The sequence below is a fragment of the Puntigrus tetrazona genome, chromosome 10 (assembly GCF_018831695.1).
Source record: "Puntigrus tetrazona isolate hp1 chromosome 10, ASM1883169v1, whole genome shotgun sequence".
In the NCBI taxonomy this organism is placed as follows: domain Eukaryota; kingdom Metazoa; phylum Chordata; class Actinopteri; order Cypriniformes; family Cyprinidae; genus Puntigrus; species Puntigrus tetrazona.
Window position 1 is genome coordinate 5,548,012 of NC_056708.1, and position 15,751 is coordinate 5,563,762.

A 15,751-nucleotide genomic window follows, 5' to 3' on the forward strand; every position below is an offset into this window, starting at 1 on the left:
TATGTATTCTTGTTCTTGCACTGCAGTGTTCCTTTTTAATGCACTCAAAACACATTTTTATCGCCGAATGTTTAAGTGGGTGGGTGAGAAAGAGGAGAAAGGACGAGTGTGTGTTTGAGGTGGTTGGTCTGTAACACTGGCTATGACAGAGGGAAAACCAGTGGGGGAGTAATTGCACTTTGCATGACACACACAATGAATTTGATGACACACTGTGACTGAGGAAAAGCATTAACGGTGAAAAGCTCAGATACATGTGCACACTCCACTTTAAATGGTTGTTAATGAATGCACAAACAGACAACAATATCATTGGGATCTCCAAAAAAAACCAAAAAACAATTACAAAGAGCATGCGGCCCATTTAATTCCTGAGACAAACATATCTTCTAAGCTTTTGTTTGGGAAAAGTGGCGTTGGAGTGACGGATAAATGTCGCCATCGCGTGGCGGTTAATGGACACTGCACATATTCCCATCGTCACATCGTTTAAAACAACACAAAGGCAACGCGTGGAAGATAAAGGTTGTAATTGCTGCACATTTATGAACTTACCCTTTCAAGGGTGTTCTTTTTCAACCTGACATCGTTTTATAACGCGTTCGAAAAGGTTTTCGTGCGCATGCGCAGAGAAACACCGGTTTGTCTCCCCCTAACGGGAGTAGTAGTTGAAGACGCGCATGCGCAGCGGAGTTGAAGTCGGCGGTGGGCGGAGTGGATGCGAGGATGTTGAGTTTATGACGATAAGCAACGTGAATTAAAAAAAAGAAAAATGACGAAATATCTGTGATCTGGGGCAAGTAGCGGTCGCGAATTCATACGGCACTGCGCAAATGTAAGTTTTGTCACATTAAGACAACGTGCACCCGAAAATAATTTATTTCAAACACGACAAAATAGTAACAATCTTGCAGTAGATAAGAATGTTCGATGCGGCTAACTATATAACGTTAGCGCCATACAGTATGTTGTTGCAGCCTGGCGCGGTAGCATATTAAGGTTGTTTATTAAGGTTGTGCATTGGTGCACGGTCAAACCGATTGCAACATTTTCACATCATATTGAAGACGTTTATTAAAATTGACATGACGTCTGCTGTCATTAAAAATGAATAGATCTGCGTTATCAGAACGACCTCCTTTAAGACGTCTGAACTTGAAGCTGTTACGGCTGTCCGCTATCTTTTCTTGTCAGGCGTCCTTTGAGATCTCTTGACCTTGCAGTGGAGTACGGTTTTCTAAAACCATGTGGAAAAATACAGCTGTGGAAACTGTGCCTTGAGGTTGCTGAGGTCTCAGGCTTTAGGAAAGAAACGCGCAGTTAAATTAATGGAGCTCACGACGCTTTTAAATGTTTTTTTTTTGAGTACGTGTAAATTAGACTCGCATAATTTCAAAATAAATGCCACTGCTTGAAGATAAATGACCTACAATACTTTCGAACCAATTGAATTACAAACTAAGATGTTTGGGAGACTGTTTAGTATGCAAATATCACAACAACAGACGGCTAGAGGTTCCGTTCAACTATTAGTCAGTGAAGATTAAAACTATATGCTAATGTTTCAAAATCCAAATAAACCTTAGCATGGCTAAGCATGGCTTGTTCTTTCTCTTCTTTCAAAATGGACCTAAAATATTAGTTTGAAACCTCGTATTTGATGCGGTTTATGATGTTTAGCATTCATAAGCATACACAAAATGTTTAGAAAATAAAACTATCCAATTGAATGGAAACGTTTCTTTCCCAAATTTACAAGCATCACCCGCCACTGTTGCCAACATTAGCAACTTTTCAGACCCCTTTAGTGAATAAATTAAAAAAATAAATGGCTCTAGAGTTTTCTTGGACAAGCCTAGTAACATTTAGCAAGCAGGCTTTAGCTGCTTTTCATTGAAAGTAGTCGGCAACAGTGTTAGCAAGTAGCTTATGGTTTTAAAAAGCAGTACGCCCAGATTATTATTATTATTTTATTTTTTTTATTTCTGTCAAATCATTTAATGAGGCCAGACTGATTGGAGTCTGAAGATGAAATACAAAGAAAAAGAAAATAACGAGTGAGTTCAAAATCATGCTGGACTTTCAGATTCAGCTTTGTGCAATCCACTTTGAGATCGCAATGTTTCTTTCACTGTTGTGGTGTTTGTTTTGTTTTACAGATAATTTTAAGCTCAGCCAGCTGGCCGCTCACACTGTGTGACCTCTGGAAAGGCTTGTCAGGAGCACTATGGGGAACACAAGCAGTGAGAGGGCCGGCATGGGCCAGGAAAAGGCCCACAGGAGGGATAGTCGAGGAACCAAGGAAGGAGACCGTCCTAAAATCCTGATGGACAGCCCAGAGGATGCTGATATTTTTCACGGCGAGGACATCAAAGTGTGTGTTGGCTCACATTAGATATTCGTTTATTAAGAATATGATTGATGGTAATGCGTTCTGTCCTTCATATCTTATATCAGGCACCATTAGAAAAAGAGGAGTTCATTGAGTGGAGACCAGACCTGGAGACCAGCGAAAAGGTCGACGCTTTAGATCGACCCACTGTATTTCGGTGGACAGGAGCTGGAAGAGAAGTCTATATTTCGGGCTCTTTTAATAATTGGACCAATAAGATTCCTTTGATAAGGAGGTACGCAAGCGTTAAGGTTAACTAAAACTATTAAGTAAATGAAAGAAATTTTGAAGACGACATGAAAATGAGAAATGAAACAACTGGAGCACTAAAATGACTAGCTGAGAATAAATAAATGAAGTAAAAGTGAAGATAAACAGAAATAAATATTACCTAAATACTAGGGTTGTCAGACATTTACAATTTAAAAATGGAATTAATGAAATGATTCATCATGAATCAATCACACATCTATTCTGATTGAGAAACTACCCCCAAAAAAAAACCTAAAGTCGTTATTGTGGTAAACGAGAAAAGCATTGAATTCAATAAATATGTTAATCATTTTAAATGCACGATTTCCTTAAATAATCACACCTAATCAATGTGTTAAATTTGACAGCCCTACTAAATAATAATAAAAATAAATGAAGGAAAAAATATAGTATATATTTTATATAATATTTATATATAATATATACCTAAAATCCAGTTCACAGGTTATTTTTACTTGTTTCTTTTTCAATAGTCAAAACAACTTTGTGGCGATTGTGGATTTGCCTGAGGGTGAGCACCAGTATAAATTCTTTGTGGATGGACAGTGGACCCATGACCCAACAGAGGTGACGGAGACATCAATCATCACCGTCCTCCATCGGTACTTTAAAACCGTAACAACACTGACCTTTTCTTCTCTTTAGCCTGTGGTGACCAACCAGCTCGGCACGGTCAACAACATCATCCAGGTGAAGAAGACGGACTTTGAGGTGTTCGACGCGCTCATGGTGGATTCACAGAAATGTTCTGACATGTCAGGTAGAAACACAAGCAACATATCTTGTCATCTTTTCTACAGCCATTTAATCGCAAGCTATTAAAACATTTGGTTTTAATAGTCAGTTATGGGTTGCTGTGACACCTTGTTTTTATTGATTATAGACCTGTCCAGCTCTCCTCCTGGGCCGTACCATCAGGACGCTTATGTACCTAAACAGGAGGAGAAGTTCAAATCTCCACCCATTCTGCCTCCACATCTCCTGCAGGTCATCTTAAATAAGGACACGGGCATCTCTGTGAGTATCTACGGAAGACATCGCATTCATGTTGATTAGCGTTTTAGTAAATTATTTATGTATGGGACCCTATGATTTCCCAAATGTGGAAAATGCAGAAGGGATGGTTGAATGGAATTTTCTATATGGAATGGCACAGAAGTAAGTTTTATAAAAAAAAAAAAATCGAATTATTATATTTGGACTAATGTCTGAGATTATTAAACTGCAAAAATTCATCTCACAATATGAGGTTCACATGAACTTTATCGCAAGAGCTGGAATTCGAATAAAATTTAATTTTGGGGGAACAACAATTTAGTTGTATTTCATATTTCATATTGCTCAAAAATATGTGACCCTGGTCATAAGGGTAACTGAGTTCTTTCTCCGTTTATGGTTTGTTAGGAAAGGACAAAAACACATGTATCATCTATTATATGTGTTACAATGATAATAACAAGTGTTATTGTAATGTATATTGCTTGATTTAATAATATTTCCCTTTTATCAAGTACAACGTTCTAGCAAGGAATAACGATGCTTGATTTGTGAATGAGTCATTCTTTTGTGTGTGTGTGTGTGTGTGTGTGTGTGTGTGTGTGTGTGTGTGTGTGTGTGTGTGTGTGTGTGTGTGTGTGTGTGTGTGAGTGAATCGGTCAACTGGTTTCTAATGAATTGATTTCAATTTAAATAATAGAATCAGAATGTATAAAAATAACGTCGGCCATATGACTTCTTTTGGGGACAGAGACACCCAGACTCTGAGCTTTGATCTAAATAGAATAACTGTTTCATTTTTTTCACTTCGAGCGTTTCATTTGAATAATTACATTCTAAGGCCCAAAATAGAGTCCGGGCTAATGGAAAAACCGCTCTTTCCTCACAGTGCGATCCAGCTCTGCTCCCTGAGCCCAATCACGTCATGCTTAATCATCTCTACGCTCTCTCCATTAAGGTAAGAAACCGACGTAAAGGCTCTACGAGTGAGCTGTTATTGATTTCAGGTCCGTTCTGAGGACTGTATCTCCTCTGGCTCTCTGACAGGACGGTGTTATGGTCCTGAGCGCCACGCATCGGTACAAGAAGAAATATGTCACAACTCTGCTGTACAAACCGATCTGAGAGACATGGCCATCTCAACACTCAACTCACGCGACCTCCGTCTGATTTGGCTGTTTTATATAGTACGTACTACTGTAAATAGAAATGTACAGAGATGCACTTTATAGGCAAATCCCACCTTAAGGGGTATAAACTAAGCATACACGTAGTATTAGCTCTGGACAGTTAAGCACATATCTGCTCTTTTAGAGGTTGGTACAGTTTTAAATCCTGGGCCAAATCAGTTGTGTTCTTGAATAGTGTAAATAAAGCGTGAATTTAATGTTTAAATAATTATATGTGTGTGTGTAGATAAATATTAATATAAATGGCCAGTTTTTTGGGGGGCCAAATATAAAGAGTGTTTAAGAGACTGCGATTTACTTGAGAAACTGATTCCATTTTATTAGATTTTTTTTTGGAAAAAGATTGTAATGTCTGTTATGTTCTGCATTTTTATTAGAACGGAACTTTATGTAACTCTTAATATCCGTTACGGTGATTTGAAATTATTTGAAGTTGTTACTTTGAATAAACGATTCACCCGATTTTAAGTTTTATTCGAATGTATCGTATTAACAGTCCTTGGGCCTTCAAAAGTGATTCGAAAATCATCTTGATGTTTTGAAATCCTTGCGATATGCGCAAGTTGACCGTTATATCGTCCTTGATTGTTTATATTGTGGCATAATAATGGATCTGTCATTGTTAGAAGTGATAGAGCTCCTGTAATTCACCTGAGAGTGTCTGAAAAGTACAAAAATCGACGTATTTGCGCACTTCAGGTTGTCAAACAGTAGAAGATCCACTGAAACGACCTCAAAATCTAATTAAAATTAATTTCTGCACAGAAAAGTGAAGTTAGTTCCGATAAAGCATCAGTTGTTCCCAGATGCCGTTATATTTTATATCTAATGCTGAAATAAATGCATTTTAGCGTTCGAGATGCGTGAAATACCTCGGGCAGCTGTACATAATCTCTGCCCATGATGATTTTGAGGATTATAGTCATATCACACAGGATCAGGTTGACTTTGAAGGATTAGACTTAATCTGTTATTGCGTAAACTGCTGGGTAATGCTAAATGGCTAATAAGCAAGCTAACAGTTTGTCATATTCCTCTACAGATGCTGCCGAGTTTATCACAATATTATGAAATATATACACGCTAGCCCGTGTAAAACCATCCATACAACATGTCCTGCAAAGCCGGGAAAGAAGGCGCAGTACGTCCTGGCCTACTTACAGCATCACGTTGCTAGATTAGTGAAAAAAGTGAGAACAATTTATGCTATTACTCAGTAGTTACTCATGTAATTACACAGTCGTATGTAGGCTTAAGAAAATGACAACCATAAAGTGTTCTGGACTATTAGCACAGTAGATGGATTTAAAATACTCATATTTAGGTCACTCATGACGCAAGTTGTGCAGTACAGACAGGTCTGTCTACAATATAGGTGTAATTCAAAAATGAAAATTGCAGTTAAAAAGCGTAAAATGGTTTTATGATCAGCAGAGCCAGTACAAATCATCCAATCAGGCCACGTGAATACCATTGTGCATTTAAAGTTCTGTTTGGTGTCTTTGACGTGTTGTCAATTACGTGGCTTAATAATAATAGTAATAAAAAAAAAAAAAAATATATATATATATATATATATATATATATATATATATATAATTACACCAATAAATGGAATCATAAAAAAGTTAAAAATGTAAAATGTATGTCTTTTATGCAAGGCTTGCGTGGTTCATGCAATGTTTGATGCATTTATAGAAACTAATTTAATTGAAACATCTACATGAACATGATTAAAATCCAAACTTGCTTCCATTTATATTTTGAATGAAACCTGATCCATCAAGAGCTAGCAATTACCAATAGCGCTTTTATTTACACGTGTTAATACAGATGAATAAATATTTAATGTACGTCTAATGCTGCGAATGAACAAATTGTAGCTAATTATTGTATCAAAAAATATTGTAATAAATTAATAAAAATATATTAAGCAATTCAAATCGAAAAAAGGGGTGTGTATGTTGTAAAATGTATATTATAATATTTTATCAAAAGGTTGTTAAAGTAATGAGAATTACTGTATAAATTTAGCCAGTGGTTTCCAAACTTTTAACTGGTGGTGTGTCATTAAATAGTGCTTTTCGATTCATTGATTCATATATTTCTTTGACAAGCAATCAATGCTTTTTGCTCATGATTTTAAAAAATGCATTTCACGCTGGATATGTTGTTTGAATGCTTTTACTTTTATATTTTGATTAATCTTTTTTGTTGTTCCTCACAACTAGAAAGGATTAATACACAACGTCCGGTCACAGAATGACCCGATTGGATGCCCTTGTCCTCTATTTTCTAAGAACCTAAGACAAAGGACAAACCATAGCCCTAATTATTCAATAAAACTGCTTGAGGTTTAACGGCTAAATTGGACACATTTCCTCATTACAAGCATAATGAGCCCAGAAAGGCACGCGATTGTTCTAGAATGGTCTCTAAAGAAGAAACAAACACGGACGTCAAAGATCTAAAAAGCAAGAATGTTCGGATTCCCGAACATTCCAAGTTTCTTGCAACGCGGCTTTTGCAGAAGTGAAAGCGTCAAGTGCCAAGAACATAATGCAATTGTTTGTGAGTCATTTGAAACTGGTGTACTTTGAGGTCTCGTTCGTGGATTTTATCCCTTTTCCTGAGTTAAACAGGTTTAAGTAGGTCAGCGGTTGGGCATTTGGAAAATGTGTATAGATTTTTATTTCTGCATGCCTGTTAAAGACATTTCTTCAGATGTATTTACATTACCTTGCCTTTGTGTGTGTGTGTGTGTGTGTGTGTGTGTGTGTGTGTGTGTGTGTGTGTAAAAACAAGGTTGGCAAGTTTTCACTTCTCAGGTTAAATAGTCTCATTTTTTTAAATCCACCACTAGGAGGCGCTATAATCAACTTTATCCTCATGTTTTAAATGAGGTTTACAACCTGATGCAATATTTAGGCCTATATTGAAAAAAACGATGAACGTAGTTATTTCATTTAATCTAAGTAATAAATAATGTGCACTGATATTCTACTAAAGGTCTGATTTAATCGTTTATAATTGAAAAAATACATTGTTTTAAAATCAACAGGACTTTCTAAACTAAATTATGTTTAAATTGGGAGGAAGACTGTCTGATGCTGTCTTTTTTTTATTTTTTTGGGGGGCGATTTTAAGTGATTTGATTGATTGTATTTGTTGAGATTATGCTTGAGCTCATGCTGACAGTAAGATGACTTTTAACTCTTGTTTGGGGTTATTCTCCCGTAAGACATCCGCTTTCAAAAAAACGACAGGAATTCTTTTGACCGGAGGGGAAATATCTCCAAAATGAGTTGACAGATTGTGGCATATTTAGTTTTCTTTGTCGATTTATGCATCGACGCTGATTATGATCCCAACATCAATGCAACTCTCAAGTTTCAGCACAGTTTAAATGATAAAAGTAATACCTCGTCATTGCAAGAAAACCGATATTAGGTTATTGCATGATATTTAATCTCTGTTGGTATTATAACCGTGGTTTGATTATAGTAGCATCAGCCAGATGTTCTGCCATTTTACGCGCATTAGCATACTGTCCAGAAGTAAATGTCCTGACCTTAAAAAGAATTTGAATTTATGAATAACCTTTCCAACTGCGTCAATGGCATTCCAAAGCAGGGTGAATGCATGAGTTTGTAATATAAAAGGTGGAGAGGAGACCGTTCTCTGACAACAGACGGAAAATAGAATTGATACCGTCCCGTAAACAAAAGGAGAAGGTAAGGCAGATTTATCAGAGAGGAAAAATGCATTGTCACTGAGTCACGTGACTCTCCTTCAGGTCGGCCACGGGCGAGTATGACAAAATCCTTGCTTCGATAAATATAATATGATATGCATTGATCAGTTTAATGCATCCTTGCGGAATTAAAGTCTTACTGTCATTCATTTGACAAAAATATTTTATTCACGCGTATTAACCTCTTTCTGATAACATACACTTTTCATTTTTGTAATTTAGATTTTAGAATATAAACCTTTAATATTTTAAGCCATAAAAATGAACAGAAAAATCTCAGCTAAACAGTTATTGTATTTATGTATACACAAAATACTTTTTATAGCTACACGTTATTATAACTATTACAATGCAGTTATACTACTATTTTTCATACATTTATTAGTAATTTCATACGTGCGCACACATATTTTAAACATAACACTATGGATTTTTTTACATTTTGATTTCTTACTTTACAATTCAATTCATTTTAAAAGAAACATATTTTTTAAATAAAATGCTTTATTATGTAAAAAATATATAAATGTTAATGCATTTATGTATGTATATATAAACAAACTTTTTTAAATATCTAAATTATAATTACTATAATGTAGCATAATTATATTGCCATTTTAATCTCTATAATAAAATCTGAAAAAGGTCAATGTAAAATAATAAAAAGTTAAAATAGTAATTGTGTGTGAAAAAAAGATTGTATTATGCTATAGATATTTGATATAACTTATTTTTATTTTAGAACCTATTTTATATAATCATTTTAATTAATATTTTTATTATGCTTTTCATATGGAGACTGAATAAAATGTATATATATATAAAAAAAAAACATAACCAACCATATCTGCTTGGTTCAGTCACCAGCGTTTCAATAATTCAAAACATTTAGGTCTTTAAACGTGACACATTTTATGTTATAGTGTCATATAATACATTACGTCCTGCGTTACAGAACATGTGTAGCCTACAGGACATGCTAACAAAAACAGCTTTGCTTTCACCGTCCCTTTCCCCGGCCCCTCTCCTTTCCTGTTTGCAACAAAGCCCCCGATTCCCCCGGTGCTATCAACTTACTGCACCAAAAACCCTGAGAGCGTCTCTTCTTTTCATAGAAATTCTTAAAGCTCATTCAAAGAATCACATGTGCCAAGAACAAGAAGATCTGGCGCTCGGGCTAAACCCAAGGGACGCCGACATCCCAGCACGTATTTATGATGAACGTCAGCATTACTTCCTCTCCCCAGAAGACGTCGCATAATAACACGTCGTTCTGTCAGAACGAAGCGCTGTCTAAGAACAGCCCTACACATAAAGACAGGAGACAAGACGTTTGTAAGGAAGAATCTGCGTTGTGCCGCTGGTGCTAACACACCGTCATATAATCATGAATCACGTAATATTCATTCATTCGGTCCACTAAGAGGTGGGATATCGAAAATGCAAGCTACAGTTTGGAGGGGAAACACCTTTGAATTACATAAATCACCTCAAGACGGCAAGGGAGAGGAACAGTGTGATAAACTCTCGCACTAGGACATTCCGGTCTGTTGCTTCATTCACTAGAGTGGAGAAAAAACGTTTCGGTGAAAGCAAAGTTTAGGGAGGCTTTCCCGGCATGCCTGTTGTACCTCAGGACTAAAAATGAAAATATGTGATCATGTCTTAAAGATAGCATTTCCCCCGTCCTTGTATTTACCCTGGTTCCCCGCTGAAGAAAAACACGGTGACGCGCTTCATATTTCATCAGCTCAGATATCATCATGTGAATCATGTCATACTCAGAGACGTGGTATGAGACCATGAGGTTATACAGAGTGTTATGAGATTTGATTTCTCGCCAAAATCCACAAACCTCTGTTCGGTGATGAGCAGTCTTATTATTCAGAGTGTAGTTATTTAATGCCTTTTGCCATGGCTGCATTTATTTGATTTCACACACACACACACACACACACACACACACACACACAGATATAAAAACCATAATATTTACCTAATTCCATACATGCATGTGTCTGTATTTATATGTACATCATAAATGTACGCAGTACACATATTATGTAAAAAATCATTTGGAAGCAATTCATCACAATTAAAATTATGATTAATAATAATAACTGAAATAAGCTGGATCGATTTCTGTATTTTTAAAAAAAAATTAATTTACATTTTTTACATTCAAGAGTTATTAGCGTACTTGTTTGCGCAACATTATCGGAGAGAAATACATTTATAAGAATATACAAATATTTTTAATGAACTGTTATTTACAAATACATTTCCAAAATTGATTAAACGGATCTTAACTCCTGCAGGCCCAATGGAGAACCTCCTCATCGCGAGACGCCACAGAGCATCCCTGTCTGTTTTTAACAGGCTTGAAGACGGCCCTTTGTGAAGGGATGAAGCATTTCCATTGCACTTTCCTTCAAGACACTCACAAGTCCCAGAAATATTCCCACCTTCCTCTCCATGCTGTGAGTAGGAGAGATCATGTGTTCAGGGGTGGGATGAGGTTGTTCACAGATAGAACAGGTTAGCTTCTTACATCATTAAGCTTGTGAACCGGTTTTCATAAGAGACTACTAGGGATAGGTTTGCATGACGGACTCTCACGCCTACAGCATTCCAGCGTGTTCGTCTCACTTCTCTGGGCCGGACAAATCACCATAAAGTCAGAACTCATGGAATGAACGCTGCAGAGTTGAGGTGGAGAACAGAGAGGGGTGTTCACCTCCTAACGCTTGTGTCGGTCGGTGCATGAAACCTCTAATTCTCAGTATTGCCTAAGCGCAGAACATGCGGGAGAGGAAAGAATGCGACTGAGGAAGACTCACAGCAGAGGTATCCTCGGGACAGCCGCCGCTTAACAGGGCCAAGCGTAGGCTTAGGCAGCGTTTGGCCAAATTGACTCATGACAAGTAGATGCCAGGAGATGTGCTTGACTGACAGTTAGATGTCAATAATGTTAACAGAAACATGTTGTGAAAGTGATACGCCCTGAGAAAAAAAAGTACAAAGTTGTCACTTGGGCAGTTACCCTAAAGCTAAAAGAGTACTTTTGCACCTTATTTACCCCTAAATGGTATATTACTTACTTTAAAGGTACACATTAACACTTTTGAAGTGTACTAAATAAATAATATTGTAATATTAGATCATATAAATATTATATACATTAACACCCTTGTCATATTTTCACTGTGATATAAGTAAGGACAGAGGCAATAACTACCATGTTAAACATGATTTATTTTTTCTTATCTAAACCCACACAACATTCTTTCAACTTTAAACCTATTATAAACTCTCACTTCATCCCTAAGGCAACGAATGCATGAGAATGCTGTTCCAGAAACAACAAAGATGTTGATCCAACTGTATGTTTTATGGCTAATTAAACACTGTTAAATTTGTCAAAAGACTGACAAACTAATTTTGAATCAGCGTAGAAATTATGTACACATTGGATGCAACAGAGCGGTCACTGAATAAACATTTAACTCATTTACTACATATATATATATATATATATATATATATATATATATATATATATATATATATATATATATATATATATATATTCTGCAATAATGGATACTGTAAATAAATTACATTCATAGAAAAAAAAAGCATTTCACAATATTACTATTTTTAGTTTTGTATATTACCGTGTTATTATCAAATTTCGATTTTTCAGCTGTCGTGTCTGGGAAATAATGTCACGGTGTTGTTCACATTCTCAAAAAGCTGCAGGTATGAAATGTTCTTCTCCATTCGAACATCTGGAACATTCTTGCGCACTAATTGTTTTGCTGGTTGCTAGGTGTGGTTTGAGTTAAATAATGGACCCGAGGAGTGCCTTGATATAATACATTAAGTTATGAGACCGGTTCAGGCATGAAAAAAGCCTCTGGCATGTACTGACTTACACCCAGTGCTTGTTATTGCTTCAGTGTTGTTCAGTAGCACTTGACAGAGTGACACAGTTCCAGCAGCACGAGTAAATCATGCAAGAGTTCATGGAAAGCGGATTCTTTTTAATGAAAGAGTTCAAAATAAATACATAATCATATATACATATACACAAGGATTCATTGTTTACACCACTTTTACAAGCCTATATATATATATATATATATATATATATATATATATATATATATATATTCATATATATACACACATATACACATATACATATTTTAGCTGTAGAGATAATGCATAATGTGCAAATTAAATCCCATATATATATATATATATATATATATATATATATATATATATATATATATTATATATAATATATATATATATATATATATATATATAAATGTACAAAACAAAGTAAACATTCACATTTCACCGCTTCAGCAGCATGTGCAAACCAGCAAGCACTGTCTATTCAAGTTTTGTGTATAAAACGGGGCAGAAAATCAATTAAGTCAAGTACTGTAGAAATGTCGACCGCACAAGCGCCTCAGTCCCATCTTAACATAACGGAGGAACATTGGCCATCCTTCCCCAGGTCCTGCTTAACAGGTGGTCTGTGTAGGGCAGGCCTTTGCATGCCAGGTGTCTCGTCCTCTGCAGTTCATGACCTCTGACCCCGGGCCACGCGGAATAACGCTGAGGACTTGGTATGACAAAGGTTCGCCTGCTTTTCGTCACCAGACGAGGTTCGGGCGCCACGTTTTCCACCAGAACGTGGTAGTTCTTCCCTTTGTTGTTGTCCACGAGCTGCAGTTTGCTGTTGCCGGGTCGGAACACAAGCACAAACTCCAGGCGCTCCTTCGGGTCCAGATCAGACGGCAGAGACACATTAAAAGAATACAAATCAGTCTCCAAACCTGCGTTTGGTTGCCTCACATACGTGCACGCAATGTCTTTATAGCTTCGCCACGAGTCAAACGTTATGCGGATGAAGACGGTCTTGTCGAATTTAATGTTGCAGACCCGTACCGTCCCGCTCAGCGCCTTTTCGCTCAGGCTACAGCTCTCTAGTTGCACCAAGGTTTCCTTCAAGCTTGCACGGTCCGCAACGGGCTGCGGAAAGTCAAGTTTGAGTCGCAGTCTAGCGCTCTGCATGGGTGCTTTAGGCTTCACATGCTCCTCAGGTTGAGGGGCATCTTCTGGTTCGGACTCCGAGGGGTCAGCGGTGAAGATGCGCACGGATGTTAGAGCGTGACCTTTAGTGTCTGCAAACACGACTCGCTTCTTCTTGCGCAACGTGCCGGTGCCTGGAGAGTACGAGCACAGGGAGCTGGCAGAGCTGGACGAAGATAGTGAAGACGTGGGTGAAGGGGGTGTAAGCCTGGCACGTTGGAGCTCTGGTGAGGGCACGTTGGGTGGAGATGCCCTGAGAGCAGACATGCCTAGGAGCTGAGACAGCGGTGAGCTAATCTGTGCATGCATGGCCAGATCCACCGGCATTACACGATCAGGGAAAGAGTAGATGCTGAATCCAAAGCTTCTATGAAAACACATGGAGGAGAAGCTATGTTAGACAAGTCGGAAAATGTAGAGAACGTGAGATCCCGTTTTTTCCCAAAATCTAGTTTAGGCAAATCTAATTACTTTACTAAGGTTTTAAACAAGAAGTATGTATGTTTTAATAACAACGCAATGGTAAATTAATTAAAATTTCAATTATAAAATACTATTTTATCTGTGGCCTCAGACAGTGTGGTGAAAAATGACAGAACTTACTTTGTGTTGCTCATTTTTGGCAAACAGATGAACGTCTGATGAAGACGACTGCTGGTGGTGAAATGTCTATTGGAAAAAAAAAAGAAAAGTTGAAATAAGTCACGCGAAAAAATATTACACCTGCGACTGAATATGTTTACAGTTCATGTACACTTCAGTCCTAAAACATGCAGAATTAGGCTTTTTACTCACCTCTGGCGACGAAAGGTGCGCTGATATTGATCGCAGTTGCACTTTAAATGCAGAAGTGTAGTCAGTGCCAAACGAAAGCGCGCTAGAAGTAGTTATGAGAAGTAAACATTAGTCTACTGCTTGCCATCCATCCAGCCTTCCCTCGCAGCCTCGCTCAAACTCGAGCGCGTGTTCTGAGGCGCTGCTGTTTCTCACGCGCTTTTAAAGGACCGGCCGTGACGTCACACGAGAAGAGCGAACGAATGAATTCAGCCGTTAGTTCTGATTAATGGTTTCCCATTGAATGAGAAACAAGAGGCAACAAAACAAAACAATATATATATATATATATATATATATATATATATATTAATATATATATATATATATATTATATATATATATATATATATTAAAATTAATTATTAAATATAATTATAAATACATTTTATGAATAGAAATATATACCAGTAAACATATGCTGTATGTGTGTGTCTTTTACATAATAAATATTGTTGGGAAAAATCTTTGTTGTTTCCCTCCCAGGTTCAGGTCTGTCAATGATGAGACCTACTCTTAAATTTAAAATCTTAATAAGTTTAATAAAGTCAGAATAATTGAGACTGAGCTCAGGATACAGAACAACAGCATCAAGGCATGCAGGGCAGTCCTGTATGCTCACACTACATTTCACACAATATTTATATTCTTGTGCTTGGGTCTTCCTCCCATTCAGGGTGTCCTTCACAGAACCAGGTGCAGTTGTTTCTTCTCGACCAGTATCTTGTATCTTGTTTCTGTAGATAAGACATTTTGTACAGCACATAATATCAAAATGGAAAAACACATAATATCAAATGGAAAAACACAGAGCCTTTATGAGGCCTGGGCACAGTGCTTCTATTGAGTAAAACCTGTAAAACATGAATCCTTTAAAACATAAATCCCACAATATACACAGCACACACACCTTGTGTCAATGAAAACTTTTATTTTGAATGAGATTAACTACGATTAATCATTTGATTATATATATAGGTTATGGAAATAACACCACGTTGGAAATGACACCAATTTGTGTATAACAATTTGCAATCAATCCTAAACATAATAAGGCTTCAAAATGATGTACCGTAAATTCTGGACTATAAGCCGCTACTTTTTTCATAGGTTTTGATCCATGCGGCTCATACAAAGGTGCGGCTATTCTGCAGATTTTTTTCCACCGCTAGGGGCGCTCTAACTGGAATTAGAATCAAA

At 37.0% G+C, this 15,751-nt stretch overlaps 2 protein-coding genes across 4 annotated transcripts; one reads left to right on the forward strand and one right to left on the reverse strand.

The window, feature by feature from the left end:
* The first annotated feature begins 693 nt into the window (after window positions 1-693).
* On the forward strand, window positions 694-5,629 carry prkab1a (protein kinase, AMP-activated, beta 1 non-catalytic subunit, a). 3 transcript variants are annotated; one of them, XM_043251089.1, is made up of 9 exons: window positions 706-835; window positions 2,011-2,057; window positions 2,160-2,374; window positions 2,458-2,627; window positions 3,139-3,232; window positions 3,311-3,425; window positions 3,549-3,682; window positions 4,551-4,619; window positions 4,709-5,629. In XM_043251089.1, exons 3-9 carry the CDS (start codon window positions 2,228-2,230, stop codon window positions 4,784-4,786), a joined length of 807 nt encoding a protein of 268 aa, XP_043107024.1. In that variant the 5' UTR covers window positions 706-835; window positions 2,011-2,057; window positions 2,160-2,227; the 3' UTR covers window positions 4,787-5,629. The 3 variants fall into 3 exon arrangements, with proteins under 3 accessions (XP_043107023.1, XP_043107024.1, XP_043107025.1); XM_043251090.1 differs by having other exon boundaries at window positions 708-835; window positions 2,006-2,057; XM_043251088.1 differs by lacking the exon at window positions 2,011-2,057 and having other exon boundaries at window positions 694-835.
* A 7,284-nt stretch (window positions 5,630-12,913) lies between these two features.
* ppp1r3c2a (protein phosphatase 1 regulatory subunit 3C2, duplicate a) lies at window positions 12,914-14,601 on the reverse strand. The gene is made up of 3 exons (XM_043249979.1): window positions 14,513-14,601; window positions 14,321-14,386; window positions 12,914-14,084 (listed from the first exon to the last, which is right to left on the reverse strand). Exons 2-3 carry the CDS (start codon window positions 14,332-14,334, stop codon window positions 13,103-13,105), a joined length of 996 nt encoding a protein of 331 aa, XP_043105914.1. The 5' UTR covers window positions 14,335-14,386; window positions 14,513-14,601; the 3' UTR covers window positions 12,914-13,102.
* Window positions 14,602-15,751: the final 1,150 nt, after the last annotated feature.